The 13762-nt window shown below is 49.7% G+C and overlaps 1 protein-coding gene across 2 annotated transcripts in view; it reads left to right on the top strand.

The window, feature by feature from the left end:
• The first annotated feature begins 167 nt into the window (after positions 1 to 167).
• BIVM (basic, immunoglobulin-like variable motif containing) overlaps positions 168 to 13762 on the top strand; it is a 31581-nt gene continuing 17986 nt past the window's right edge. The window contains exons 1-3 of one of the 2 annotated variants that reach the window (XM_056109716.1): positions 168 to 571; positions 4858 to 5453; positions 12620 to 12746. In XM_056109716.1, the coding sequence (XP_055965691.1) occupies positions 4976 to 5453; positions 12620 to 12746 (605 nt within the window). In that variant the 5' untranslated portion in view covers positions 168 to 571; positions 4858 to 4975. The remainder of the gene's footprint in view (positions 572 to 4857; positions 5454 to 12619; positions 12747 to 13762) is intronic. The other variant, XM_056109715.1, reaches the window with a different exon arrangement.

Here is a 13762-nt window from a genome sequence, read left to right as displayed (position 1 = left end):
GGCGCGGCGGCTCGGGAGGAGTCTGCGGGGCGCTGGCGGCCGCAGCATCCTCGGGGGGCGCGGGCGTCGGGGCCGGCGGCCCCGGGTGCGGGGCGCGCGGATTGGGCGTTGCGCGGGGCCGGGCTGAGTAAGATCCGTTCCCAGTGGCTGGCGGGGCGCACACGCGTCCCCCTCGGGGTTCCCTGGGACCTGTAGTTTCGGCGGCCGGCCGAGCGGAAGTCCTGCGGGGGCTCCTCCGGGCTCCCCAGTTGGTTTCCTCGGCGCGGCCCCGGCCCGGCAGGGAGCGAGAAGGACCCTCCGGATGCCCCGGGGAGGGGCGCGCGCGCCCGCAGACCCGGCGATCGCCCCCCGACCCGCGTGTGCCGGGGGCCGCGGGGTCCCCACGCCCTGAGAGGAAGGCGTTGTCCATGAGAGCTGCCGGCCCTTCGCCGGGTGCAGCCGTCCCGGGCGCTATCCCCGCGCGCTCCGATGGGACGCCGGACGCCGGTCCCTGGGTGACCAGAGGCCATCGGGAGCCTGGGCCCGGCGCCGCCGCAGCCGCGGCCTCCCGCCCCCGAGAGCGTGGCCAGAGGTGGGCAGCACGGTGGGCCGGGGCGGACGGGGTGGCCGGGCCTGGCTGTGCCTTGGCCGCCGGTGTCCGAGGACGCCGAGGACGGCGGGGGCGCTGGCCGTTCCCTGGAGTCCCGCGGCTGCCCGAGTGGAGGCCCCTGCGTCGGTGCCCATCATCCCGAGAAAGTGGGGCGAAGTTCTGGGGGCACTCGAGGGGGAAGAAGGGACGCGCGGGCTCGGGAACAAAGCTCGATTCTGGGAGGGGGGACGTTGGGGGGGTGCGCGGATGCTGGTGGGCGCTACGCAGGCCTCAGGCCCTGAGCGCGCGTTGGCTGCCCCCCGAGTCCCAGCACGAGCACCCCGGAGGATGGGGGCGCCGGTGGTCACCCGGAGAGACAGGCAGACCCAGACTGAGACCTCCCTAGTTCTTTCGACCTTGTAGGTGGCCCCCGATGCGCAGGGTAGCTCCGCCGACTTGGCGAGCCTTGGTCCCTGCAGGCCCGGGTTTTCCTGCGTCCTGGGTTTTGCAGTCCTGGCTACCCAAGAAACCGACTGGTGCGTTCAAACGCTCGGTTTGGGACTCGCCTTTGGCGGTGGGGGGAGGGGTAATTCTGCAGCCCAGCGCGGCGTAGTCCGGCGCGCCCCCCCGGGGACCTGGCCTGCAGGAGGCGGTCACTCCCCAGGTCCTCGACCAGCTCCGGCTCGCGGCCATCTGGAGCTTCGGGCCGAGCCTGGAGGCTGGAGCGGGGAGAGGAAGCCCGGTGGGGGCCTCGCTGAGCGCGGGCGGGGGGGCGCCGGACCCTCCCGAGGGGGCGCGGGCCGGGGAGGCTGCCCCAGCGCTGGGACGCAGCGTCTCGGCGGCGACCGGCCTGAGCGACTGTCGCCGGAGACTCCCGCATCCTTCCTGGGATCGCTGCCCCTGCTCAGGTGTGACCCGGGAAGCGGCCCCGAGGGCAGGGGAGCGGGACGAGGAGGCCCGGCCGCTGCGTTGCGCGCTGGTCAGGGCTGGCGCATCTCTGCCTTAGTCAGTTTCCTGCCCCAGTTTCTCAGAGACCGTTTGTGCAGGTTATAACATCATCATAATTGTTCTAGGAGGGTGGATGGACTGTACAGACTTTGAAAGAGGTTATTTTGTTGTTGTTGTTGTTATTATTATTATTATTATTATTTCTGTAAGCCGAACTGATCATTTGGAAAAGATACGTTAAAAAAAATTTTTTTTTTCGCAAAAGAATGTAACTCTTCCATGTCTATGCTAGGCCTTGTACCTGGATCCTTGCCTTATAGATCTATTCCTTTCCTAGACTTAAAACTCTCTGTCAGGGTAGTAGTGCATTTGCTAACATTTTGATTGCATTCCGGGAATACTTGGGTGGGACAGGACATAAGCCTTCCCCTCCTCCCCCCAATAAATTATTAAACTGAGCCTTAGGTCCTGCTATCACTCTTCCTGGTAAAAATAAGTCCAGATCAACCGTGATGATTAGCACTAGGGAACCTGAGCTCTCACTGTGGAGAACCCCGCAGGGCAGACTTGGGTTTCTGGGGGCACACGCCATTGAGGTGCCAAACCCACTCTAGGTCAAGTTCTCTGCAAGCCGGGAACCTCCACAGGGGCATCAGAGAGACCTGCATGATGGAGGCAGTTAAAAATAGTGTTTGTCAGTAGGGCTTCTACACATACTAGGGGATGCAATGGTTGGGAAATCCCGAGTCGCAGAAAACTGACATTTAGTCACAAGTGCTCACCACACTCGGGATGAAAAACTGCCCCTTGGCAAGAGCTTTGAATCGGCTCCAGCTGCCAAGAAAGCAGCCCCCAGTTTGGGCTCTGCGGACGCCAGGGGTGAACTAGGAGAGGAGCGTTAGTGGGAGAGGGGTAAGGCAGTCAGGGGTCCCAGTACAGAGAGAGGAGAGGCAGGGTAGAAGAGACCCCTACTTGGGGAGAGAAGAATGTGGCACTTGAGTGTCAAGCATGGGAGTTGTATGCTCCTGTAGGCATACAGGTATTATTTTTTGTTTTGGGGCTATAGCTGGCAATACTCAGGGTTTTACTCCTGACTCTGTGCTCAGGGGTCATTCCCAGTGGTGCTTGGGGACTACTTGGGATACCTGGTAAGCCCTATCCACTGGACTATCACTCTAGCCCCTAGATTTATTTTTCTAATGTTGTGTACCAATAGGAATAGAAATGTAAACTCCAAGACACCGGGGTAGGCACTGGGGTGGTGAGCCAAGAGGAGAGAAGGCATTGGGGATGACTTGTCCAGCTCACGGGGGCACGGATGGGGACCAGAACCCTTGGAAATCTGTCATTTCCATAGGCTACAACAGCAAGGGACGCTGGCGTGGATGTCGAGGAGAATCCTCCTCCATCCTGACTTGTGCTTAGTTGCTTTTTAGAAGGCCTGAGAGCACAGTCGCATCAGACTCTACCAGACGGGCCACAACAAAAAATGCACATGTGCAATCTCAGGTCAGGAGTTAGGGTCCTTTTCATTTCTTGTATATTATCTTTTGATGTTTTGGCCCTATTTTTGTATACTCTAGTTACTTAGATAATCAAAAAGTATTTTCTGGCCTAACGACTTGGTTATTCCTATTGGATGCTGTTTTATGATATGGTAGGATGACGCCATTTTTCAGAGGGAAGTTTCCAGAAATAGTGATTCAAAATAGAAAGTTTTTATGCCACTCCAAACTTATCCCGGATTTTACTGAGAGTCAGTATACAATATGTTCTTCTGTTGATGATCTTTGCTGGTTTTATTTGGTGAAAGTGAATAGTGCTGTTGTGAACATTTGCGTGAACATATGTCTCCATTTCTCGGGTCTTTATTGAGGAGTGAAGTTGCTGGATCATATGCTAATTCTATATTTAAAATTTTGAGGAACTCTTCCAAAGTGACTGAGTCATTTTTCTTTCAGTCACCAATGTCTGCAGAATGTCCTTACATCTTATTCCCACCAGTTACCTGTTATAATCCGTCTTTTTTGGGGGGGCGGGGAGTGCGGGCCGGCACACCCGGCAGTGCTCAGGGGTTACTCCTGTCTCTACTCAGAGATTACTCCTGGTGGTGCCCAGGGGACCGTATGGGCTGCTGCGATTGAACCCAGGTTGACCTTGTGCAAGGCAAATGCCCTTCATGCGGTCCTACCTCTGCTCCCTAATCTGTCTCTGAGTCTCGCCATTCTGGCAGGTAGGAGGTACTAGTACATTGCAGTTTTATGCTCATTTCCTTGATAACGAAGATAACGAAGGGTGTTGAGAATCTTTTCATGCACCTCCTGTTCATTTTTTCTTTTTTTTTCTTTTTTTGCTTTTTGGGTCACACCTGGCAATGCACAGGGGTTATTCCTGGCTCTGCACTCAGGAATTACCCCTGGCGGTGCTCAGGGGGCCATATGGGATGCTGGGAATCGAACCCGGATTGGCTGCGTGCAAGGCAAATGCCCTACCCACTGTGCTGTCTCTCCAGCCCCCTGTTGTCCATTTTTATATCATCTTTGGAGAAATGATTTCAGCTACTTTTCTCACTTTTTAACTTAGTTGTCTTTAAAAAAAAAAAGAGTTGAATTTGTTTGTTTTTAGGCCACACCCAGAGGTGCTCAGGGATTACTCCTGGCTCAGCACTCAGGAATCAGTCCTGGTGGCCTCTAGGGGACTATAAGGGGTGCCAGGGATGCAAGAAAAAAAAGTGACTTTCTGCTTTCTGCCTGTCATATGGTGGCAGCCCAGGTTGAATGGGAGAATACAGGACGAAAAGAAAAAAAACTTTAATTTCATATTCTGTTTTATTTTGTTTTGGGGCACCAGTGGTGCTAAGGGCTTATTCCTGGCTCTTGCTCAGAAATCACTCCTGGCAGAACTCAGAACCATATGGGGTGCCGGGGATTGAACATGTGTCAGGTCCTTGCAAGGCGAGCACCCTATGTACTGTGCCATCTTTCTGTCCTGCTTTTATTGTTGTCATTTGAGCCATAATGAGCTGTGCTCAAGCCTTACTCCTGGCTCTCTGCTCAGGGATCATGTCTGGTGGTGATGGGGACCAAAACTGGGTCAGCTACATGCCAGGCAAGCATCTTACCCTCATGCTGTCGGCCTGTGGGTTGTCTTTTTATTGTTCTAATGCTGTTGATCTTAAAAATCAGTTTTTATTGATCCTGCAGATCCTGACTGATCTATAGTAATAGATTACAGCTGAATGAATCAAAGGCAGGGAAACACCTTGTAGACTTTTAGGGCCGTTTGTAGTGTCTAGCCAATTGCTGATCTTCTTTTTTCTCCTCCTCCTTTTTTTTTGCCAGAAGTCCCTTTGTCATTCTTGAGTGTTTGTAGAATGCTATAAACAGCGCTCAGTTTGTTCGGCAAATAGCAGAGAGTTGCAGCTTCTTCCTCCTAAGAGAACCTTGACCAGTCCGTTCAATGCCTAACGTGGCTGAACCAGAAAGAGCAAGTGATTCTGGCCATGGTGAGCACTGTGCTGAGAGTCAGTCTCCTGGAGAGAATCTCCCCAGTGCTCTGCAGTCTTTCTGTTCTCGTGCCTCGGGAGCACCCTTGGGTCCCAAGGGAGATGGTCACTATCCATGGAGCTGTCCAGTGACCCACACTCGGGAGAAGATCTACGCCATCTGCTCAGACTATGCCTTCCTCAACCAGGCGACCTCAATCTACAAAACTCCGAATCCCAGCCCCTCCTCTTGCCTCCCTGAAAGTACCTCGCTCTCTGCTGGAAATAATGGCTCACGGTACGTCGGCATCTCCGCCAATACGCCGGGAATCATCCACAATGAAGAAAACAGCCTGGAAAACTTATCCAGTAGCCTGGGCAAGCTACCTCTGGCATGGGAAATTGATAAGTCGGAATTTGATGGAGTGACTTCGAACTTGAAACACAAATCAGGTAAAGAAGGGGCCGTGAAGATGGGGTGTAGAAATAATAAGGTAAATCCCATATCCTGTTTAAGTGAGTTAGTAAACATGTTTGCCTTTTAGGATGTTCAGGTAGGAACAGTACTATTAGTTAAAAATAGCCTGCCCTCTATTTAAAAATGAAACCGGAGGCTGCAGTGATAGTACAGCGGGGAAGGTGTTTGCCTTGCATGAGGCCACCCCGGGTTCAATCCCCAGCATCCCTTATGGTCCCCCGTGCACCTCCAGGAGTAATTCCTGAGTGCAGAGTCAGGAGTAACCCTGAACATTGCTGGTGTGACCAAGAAAAAAAAAGTGCGTAATCTGGATGGGCAGAGGGTTCCACAGACTGGGATCCCTGCTCTGCATGCTAGAGACCGCCAGGAGTAGCCTCAGAGTCCAAAACTTGGAACAGTCCCTTTATTCTGGGCATCTCCAGGTGTGGCCTCAAAAGTAAAAGGTAAAGGTAAAGGCCCTCCCGTTGATCGTCGATTTGCTCGAGCGGGCCCAGTAACGTCTCCATTGGAGACTTTGTTGTTACTGTGTCTGGCATATCGAAAAAAATAAAATAGAAGTAACCTTCAACATAGCTGTTCATTCAAGGGCTGCTTTGTAGATCTCATAACATTTCTATCTTTTGGTTTGTTTGGTTTGGAGTTTTTTGTTTGTTCGTTTTGTTTTTGGGCTACACCCAGTGATGCTTGAAGGTTATTCCTGGCTATGCACCTAGGAATTACTCCTGGCGGTGCATGGGGAATCATATGGGATGTCTGGGATCAAACCTTGTTCGGCCATATGTGATACAACCTCCCTCCCTGCTCTAGCCCCATAATCCTTGTGTTTTGAGAGCGTTGCAAGCCCCCAATGCCGTGAAATCCAGGCTTTCCAGATGGCACCCCAGACGTGGTTCATAAGCTGACTAGGATGACATAATACTGTTGCATAGGTTTGCAAGGACATGAATTCATGTTTTCTAACTGAAGATCTGGTTTTCTTTTCGACTGTACAACATTGCCACTTCTTTTTTGTTCTTAAACCTTTAGTTTTATTTGTTTTGGTTTTTGAGCCGCACCCAGTGCTGCTCAGGGCTTCCACCTGGCTCTGTGCTCAGGAATTACTCTTGGGGGTCCAGAGGACCATATGGTTGGCCAGGGATTGAACCCAGGTCAGCCACGTGCAAGGCAAATGCCCTCCCCTCTGGACTATCACATCAGCCCCTGAGTCCTGTTTTCTAAGCGAAGCTCCGAGTCCCAGAGCAGTACCCGGCTGAGCACATCTAGACAGCTGTTCCTCGCAGATACGCTGATGTCTCCATATGGCGGCTCATTCCTTTGTAACGTCTTCCTGTCTCTTAGCGTGTGAGGTGCATTAGTAAGTCTCAGGTTGGCAAGGGAATTTCAGCTTGTGCCTATCTCTATGAGGGGTTGATAATGTCTTTTTTTTTTTTTTTGGCGGGGGGTGGGGAATGTTTAATGTCTTTTTCTGATTTTAGAGTCAGTGTTATTTTGGTTTCTCAGACAGCCTGGGAACTGTTTTTCTCTTCCTGTTTTACCCATTAAGATCTCGATGTTGATGAGATGGTCTTGATGCTTGTGAATTTGGTCGGATTTGAGTTTGTCCGTTTCTTTAGGATGGTGGTGATGCTTGGCATGCAGTTGTTTATGAGAGTTTCTTTGTACCCTTCTATGTCCTAATACCAGTGGGGTCTATTTTTCTGTTTTTGTTTGGTTTTATACCACACCCAGTGGCACTAAGGGCTGACTCCTCTGTCTGTGCTTGGGGTCACTCTTTTTTTTTTTAATTTTTATTAGTGAAACACCATGAGGCACAGTTGTAGATTTACAAATTTTTGTGCTTGGGTTTCGATTATACAGTGATCAAATACCCATCCCTCCACCAGTGCTCATTTTCCACCACCATGGATCCCAGTATCTCTCCCACACATCCCCCATCCCACCCTGCCTCTGTGGCAGGGCATTCCCTTTTGTTCTCTCCTTTTGGGTGTTGTGGTCTGCAAAAGAGGCATTGAGTGGCAATCATGTTCAGTCCATAGTCTACTTTCAACATGCATCTCCCCTCCTGGGAGGATCCTCCAAACACCCTTTATTTGGTGCTTCCTTCTCTATCTGAGCTGCCCTTTCTTGGGGTCACTCTTGGGGCTCATTCCTCGTAATGGGAGCAGCTGCGTGCAGATGAACCTCCTTAGCTCCCCTCTGACCACTCAGCCCCAATATCTGACCCATCTTTACTGATAACTTCTTTTTCTTTCTCGGTCCTGGTAATTCATGTCCTTCTTTTCTTTTTGTTTTATCGGTCTAGCAAGGGCATTGAATTTTCTTCATCTTTTAAAAAAACCAGCTTTTCTCTCTCATTTTCCTCAGTTGTTTTCTTTTTCTTTTTTTTTTTTCCTTCTACTCTTTTATTTTCCTCCTGCTCTGAGTTGGCTTTGTCATTTTCTAAGTTCTGCAAATGGAAGCTTTGGTGATTGATCCCAGACTCTCCCGTGAGGGGCCTCTCATGCTCAGAACAGCTTCTTTCGAACTCCTGCTCTTGCTGGATGCATACATCTGGGCCCACTCGATTGTGTAATTTGACGCACTTTCCAATTTCTCTGGTGAGTTCTTCTTTGATCCATGCATTATTTTGAAGCATCACAATCACAAGCACAACCATCCCGTTATTTGTCGATTGCCTCGAGCAGGCCCCAGTAAGGTCTCCTTCGTTCTAGCCTGGAGATTTTTTAAAAAAGTGCCATATTCAAGGCTCTTTCAGAGTTAGGAGAATGAGACCCATCAGTATTACTGGTATTTGGCATATTGGGTATGACACGGGTAGTTTGCCAGACTCTGCTGTGTGGGCAGGTTACATTCGGTAGCCTGCCAGTTTGTTGAAAGTAGGAATGAGATGATAAGATGTCGCGCAGCCGCAAATGTGGCCGCACGCTTTCGGGAGCTGGGTTTTATGGTCTCTGGTCATTTTGAAGCATGCTAGGTAATTTTCAGATGTTTGGGGTTTTCATAAGCAGCGATTTCTAATTTCTTTGTGTTGTGGATAGGGTCAGCTTCAGACGCAGCACACCGTGAGGTTGACGAAAGCACTGTGCATTCTCATGCAAGGAGCTGGATTCTGTAGTTGTTGGTTATATTGTTCCAGAAATGCTTATTAAGTCAAAGTATTTCAGTGTGTTTTTGGCATCCATTTTCCTGCTTAACTTTGTCTTGTTTTACTCATTGCTGAAAACAGGCTGTTAAAAACCTCTTGTGATTGCAGACTTGTCCTGCTTTTTCAGAAGACATTAATTCTCTAGTTTTCATTTGAAGCTTTGTTATTAGGCACTCATGCATTTAGCATTTTTATTTCTTTGTGAATTGACTTTTATTATTCTCAAATGCCCCTTATTCTACCCGTTAGAACTCTTTGAGATACATGTGAAAATGTTTTTTCTAGAGTTTCATGGTCCTCCCGTTGTTCATCGATTTGCTCGAGTGGGCCCAGTAACGTCTCCATCATGAGACTTGTTGTTACTGTGTTTGGCATATCGAGTACATCACGGGTAGCTTGCCAGGCTCTGCCATGCAGGCGAGATACTCTCGGTAGCTTGCTGGGCTCTCCGAGAGGGGCGGAGGAATCGAACTCGAGTCGGCCATGTTGGCTGTGTGCAAGGCAAACACCCTACCACTGTGCTATCGCTCCAGCCCTTGCTAGAGTTTAGGTAAAGGTAAAGGTAAAGGCCCTCCCGTTGATTGCCGATTTGCTAGAGCGGGCCCAGTAACTAGAGTTTACTTGATACAAATATTTCCCCACCTTCTCCTCCTCCCCAGCCTCTTTCTATGTTCAAAGAGCATCTCTTAAAGATAGCTGTAACTAGTCAATGAGTTTAGATTTTGCTTATCTATTTCCAAAGTTGGGATCACACCCGATGGTGCTTAGGGAGCAGTCCTAGGAGGGATGAGGAACCAGATGTGGTTGGTGGGATAGAGCCCAGTTCTGCTGCGTGCAGGGCATGCGCCTTATACATCCTGTACTATTAATTTCTGTAGCCTGATGTTTATTTTAGCAAAATTAACCATGTGATGAATCTGAGGGGTTTCTTTCTTTGCTTCTTCTTCTTCCTTCTTCCTTCTTCTTCTTCTTCTTCTTCTTCTTCTTCTTCTTCTTCTTCTTCTTCTTCTTCTTCTTCTTCTTCTTCTTCTTCTTCTCCTCCTCCTCCTCCTCCTCCTCTCCTCCCCCTCCCCTACCCCTCCTTCTTCCTCCCTCTCCCCTCTCCTTCCTTCTTCCTCCTCCTTCCCCTCTTCTTCCTCCTTTTCCTCTTCCTCTTCTTCTTACTCTTCTTCCTCCTCTTCCTCTTCTTCCACCTCTTCCTCCTCCTCCTCCTCCTCCTCCTCCTCCTTCTCCTCCTCCTCTTTGTGTTTTTTGTTGTTGTTTTCTGTTTTGTTTTCTTTTTTTTTTGGCCACTCTCAGTGGTTCCCAGAGTTTGCGGGGGGCCCCGCCAGACCACTCTCCAGCCCGCGGAGGTAGCCCTAGGATCCGTAGGTGCAGGGAAGGACCGACCAAATGAACACAAGACACAAGAGACAGAATGCAGCTTAGAAACAAAGAGAAAAAGGGACAGGCTTTATTGAGGGTGATGGGGGTATATATAGTGAGGCAGCTACACAAAGGGTCGTGCTCAAAATGTGGTTAGGAAAGTTACAGAGTCTATAAGTTTAACATACCATGCATTACAAGGCTTATACTAAGTTAATCATTGTCAGTTACAGCCATGACAATTGTTTTCTCAGGATAACCATACAAAGCACAGGCTTTACCTGTCGAGGGTCACGTAGGTCAGAATAGCCCTACCTAGCACAGGCTTGACCTGCTGAGGGTCACGTAGATCAAGATAGCCATACCACAGGCTTCACCTGCTGAGGGTCACGTAGGTCAGGTCAGCCGCACAGGCACGTAGGCTCTTGGTCAGTTAAAGGGCCAGCTTCCCACAAGAGTTTACTCCTGGCTCTGAGCTTAGGGATCACTCCTGGCGTTGATGAAGGACCAGCCATATGCAGTGCCAGGGTTCAAATTGGGTTGGGTCAAGTGTGAGGCAAGCGCCTTCCCACCTCACCCTCCCCCCACCCCCACCCCGATCTGTGGTATTTGTGGCAGTCTTTGCTCTGTGTGAGCCGGGGATTGGGGTTGGGGTGAACAGTCTCCACCAGTCAGATTTTTCTCTCATAAAGATAGTTTTCCAACTCATTAAAACCCTCATCTTCAAAATCGGGTCATCCAGACTTGGCTGTAGAGTTTTCTTGAGAATGTGTCATGTTTTTTATTTTATGACATCATGTTTTCTTGCATGCTGCATTCTGGGGATGTTGGAGTTTGGTGGCTGGGCTCCAAAATACCGCTTCAGTAGTGCTGGGTGTGCTCCTTCACTTTCTGTTCTGACATCCATTCATTGGTTTGGAGTAAAGGACAGACCCTGGCCCTCAGGGCATCTTAAATCTTGATTGTATTTTTTTTATGGTTTAGTTTTTGCCCCTTTGTGGGGGAGGGGCACCGCCAGCTGCACTCAGGGCTTATTCCTGGCTTCTGTGCTCTCGGATCACTCCTGGCAGTGCTTGGGGGACCATATGGGGTTCCAGGAATTGAACCCGAGTCAGCCGCTTGCAAGGCAAACACCCTATCAGCTGTGCTATCTCTCAGGCTCCTTTTCTTTTCATTTTTATAGCACATTTATTTTGCTTAAAACATTTTACAGTGGGGCTGGAGAGATAGCACAGCGGGTAGGGCATTTGCCTTGCACGCGGCCGACCCGGGTTCGATTCCCAGCATCCCATATGGTCCCCTGAACACTGCCAGGAGTAACTCCTGAGTGTAGAGCCAGGAGTAACCCCTGAGCATCACCGGGTATGACCCAAAAAACAAAAACAAAAATAAAATAAAACATTTTACAGTATTTCTTGCTTAACTCTTAGAAATGTGGATGGCGTTTTGGTGAACTGACGCCTGTATGTTATTGGTTAATACTTTAATTTACATCATTAGCATGGTTCAGAATCAACTACATGGGCTGGACAGTCAGTGCTGTGGGTAAGGTATTTGCCTTGCATGTGGCTAACCTAGGTTTGCTCCCTGGCACCGTATGTGATCCCCTGAGCCCTGCCATGGGTAATTCCTGAACACTAAGTTGGAAGTCAGCCCTGAGCACAGCTGAGCCAGCCCCAAACCCAAAATAACTAAATAAACACTGTCCACTGTCCTTCCATTGTCCATCAGTTTGCTCAAGCGTGCACCAGTAATGTCTCCATTGTGCGACTTGTTGTTACTGTTTTTGGCATATCGAATATGCCACGGGGAGCTTGCCAGATTCTGCCATGCGGGCGATATACTCTGGGTAGCTTGCTGGGCTCTCCGAGAGGGACAGAGGAATTGAACCCCTGTTGGCCGTGTGCAAGGCAAACGCCCTACCACTGTGCTATTGCTCCAGCCGAGTAACTAAATAAAAGAGAATAAAATAAAATAGCACACAGCGTAGCCTTCATCACCCTTGATCTGTCTCCTGACTGCTCTTCGACTTAAAGCGTGTTTTTGGAAAGTGTGCTTGTGTGTGTGTTGTGCACACATACACAGACATGCATATTCGAGGAAAAGAGATCTTTGCTTTCCATGCTAGTACCTGAAGCCAGTCTCAGATCACATCCACAGTCCTTCATTTAAAGTCCATTCTGTGGCCCCTGTGGGCCTGGGGATATTTTTAAGCCCCACCTCACCGCATTATTGCATGGAGCGCATTTGCTCTCTTAACAGAGTCATGCTTTAATGCGATTCTATGGAGAGGATTCATTTTTCTTCTGGACAGTGGCTGAGCTAAATATTTTATACTGTCGGTAATTTGATCCCCTCGATGGTGGCCAAAGATTTTGTGATTGATTCTTTTACTAGCTAAGTAACTCGCTGAAGGAATGAGAAGAGGAGAATCCTCTAGGAAATCAAATTCACGGCTGGTTAATTGAATTTCTCGCCTCCCTTGAAGGTAGAAGCATGTTCTGGAAGAGTATTTCCATGTGTTTGTCGAGCACTTGAAGCACCTGCTTTGGTGACTTGAAACTTTTTGTCCCTGAATGCCTTGCAGCTCGCTTCATCCTCTTTGGCCTATTTTACACTCTCATATTCCAGGCAGTGCAAAGAAACAAATTTCCAAGAAAAAGACCTCAGACAAAAAGGGAAGACACCCAAGGGACTGGCACCAGCATTCTCCCGTCGAGGATATTAAGCAACGGAAAGTCTTAGACGTCAGACGCTGGTAAGCCTGCCTGGGGTTCTCCTCCCACCAGCCTCTTCTCTGTGACGGTGTGAGCACTGCTTCCTGAGTGCCTGCTTTGGGGTGATGCCAGGTGATGTGAACCCCTCAGAGGATGGGGAGCTCTGGGACCCAGCTCTGCCCACCTGCCCTGCTCCCATCTCCGAGCCCCGCGTCTGGCTTCACCTGGAACAGCCTTTATTCCTCCGCCCCATTTTTGAGTTCTAGATTGCCCTGACACAGACGTGGCCAGAGGGCTCTAGATTGGCCTGATGTGTTTCCCTGTGAGTTGTCCCCAGTATTTGTGGGGCCTTCCCAGCGCATCGGAGGGGGGGGGGGTTGGCCGTGTCTGAATTGGGGTGGGCACTGGGGATAGGAAGAACAAGCTATTTTATTTTTTTCTTTTTGGGCCACACTTGTGATGCTTGGGGGTTACTCCTGGCTCTGCACTCAGGAATTAGTCCTGGTGGTGCTCAGGGGACTGTGGGGGGCCCCTCCAGACCAATCCTCCGGACCATGGAGGTGGCCCTAGGGTCCGTAGGTGCAGGGAGGGACCGACCAAATGAACACAAGACACAAGAGACATAATGCAGAGAAAAAGGGACAGGACAGAGCAGACAGGACAGCAGACAGGATAGGACAGGACAGGACTTTATTCAGGGCAGCAGGGGCTTAAATACCTATCAGTACAGGAAAAGCACAATGCAGTTACACAAAAAGGGTCATGTCCATATATGGTTAGGAAGGTACAAAGTCTATACGTTTTCACATACCATGCATTACAAAGTTTATACATTTCACGTACCAGACACGAGGTAGTTACACAAAGGGTCATGTCCATATGATTTACAAAGTTTATACGTTTCACATACCAGGTTAATCACTGTCAGTTACTTCTTGTTATTACTGACAGCCATGACAGATGTTTTCTCAAGATAACCATACATCAGGATAACCATACATCAAGATAACCATACATAGCACAGGCTTTGCCTGCTGCGGGTCACGTAGGTCAAGAT

The sequence above is a fragment of the Sorex fumeus genome, unplaced genomic scaffold (assembly GCF_029834395.1).
Source record: "Sorex fumeus unplaced genomic scaffold, SorFum_2.1 ptg000008l, whole genome shotgun sequence".
NCBI lineage: Eukaryota > Metazoa > Chordata > Mammalia > Eulipotyphla > Soricidae > Sorex > Sorex fumeus.
The sequence above is the reverse complement of the archived record's forward strand: the minus strand, read 5'-3'. Positions and strand labels throughout refer to the sequence as shown.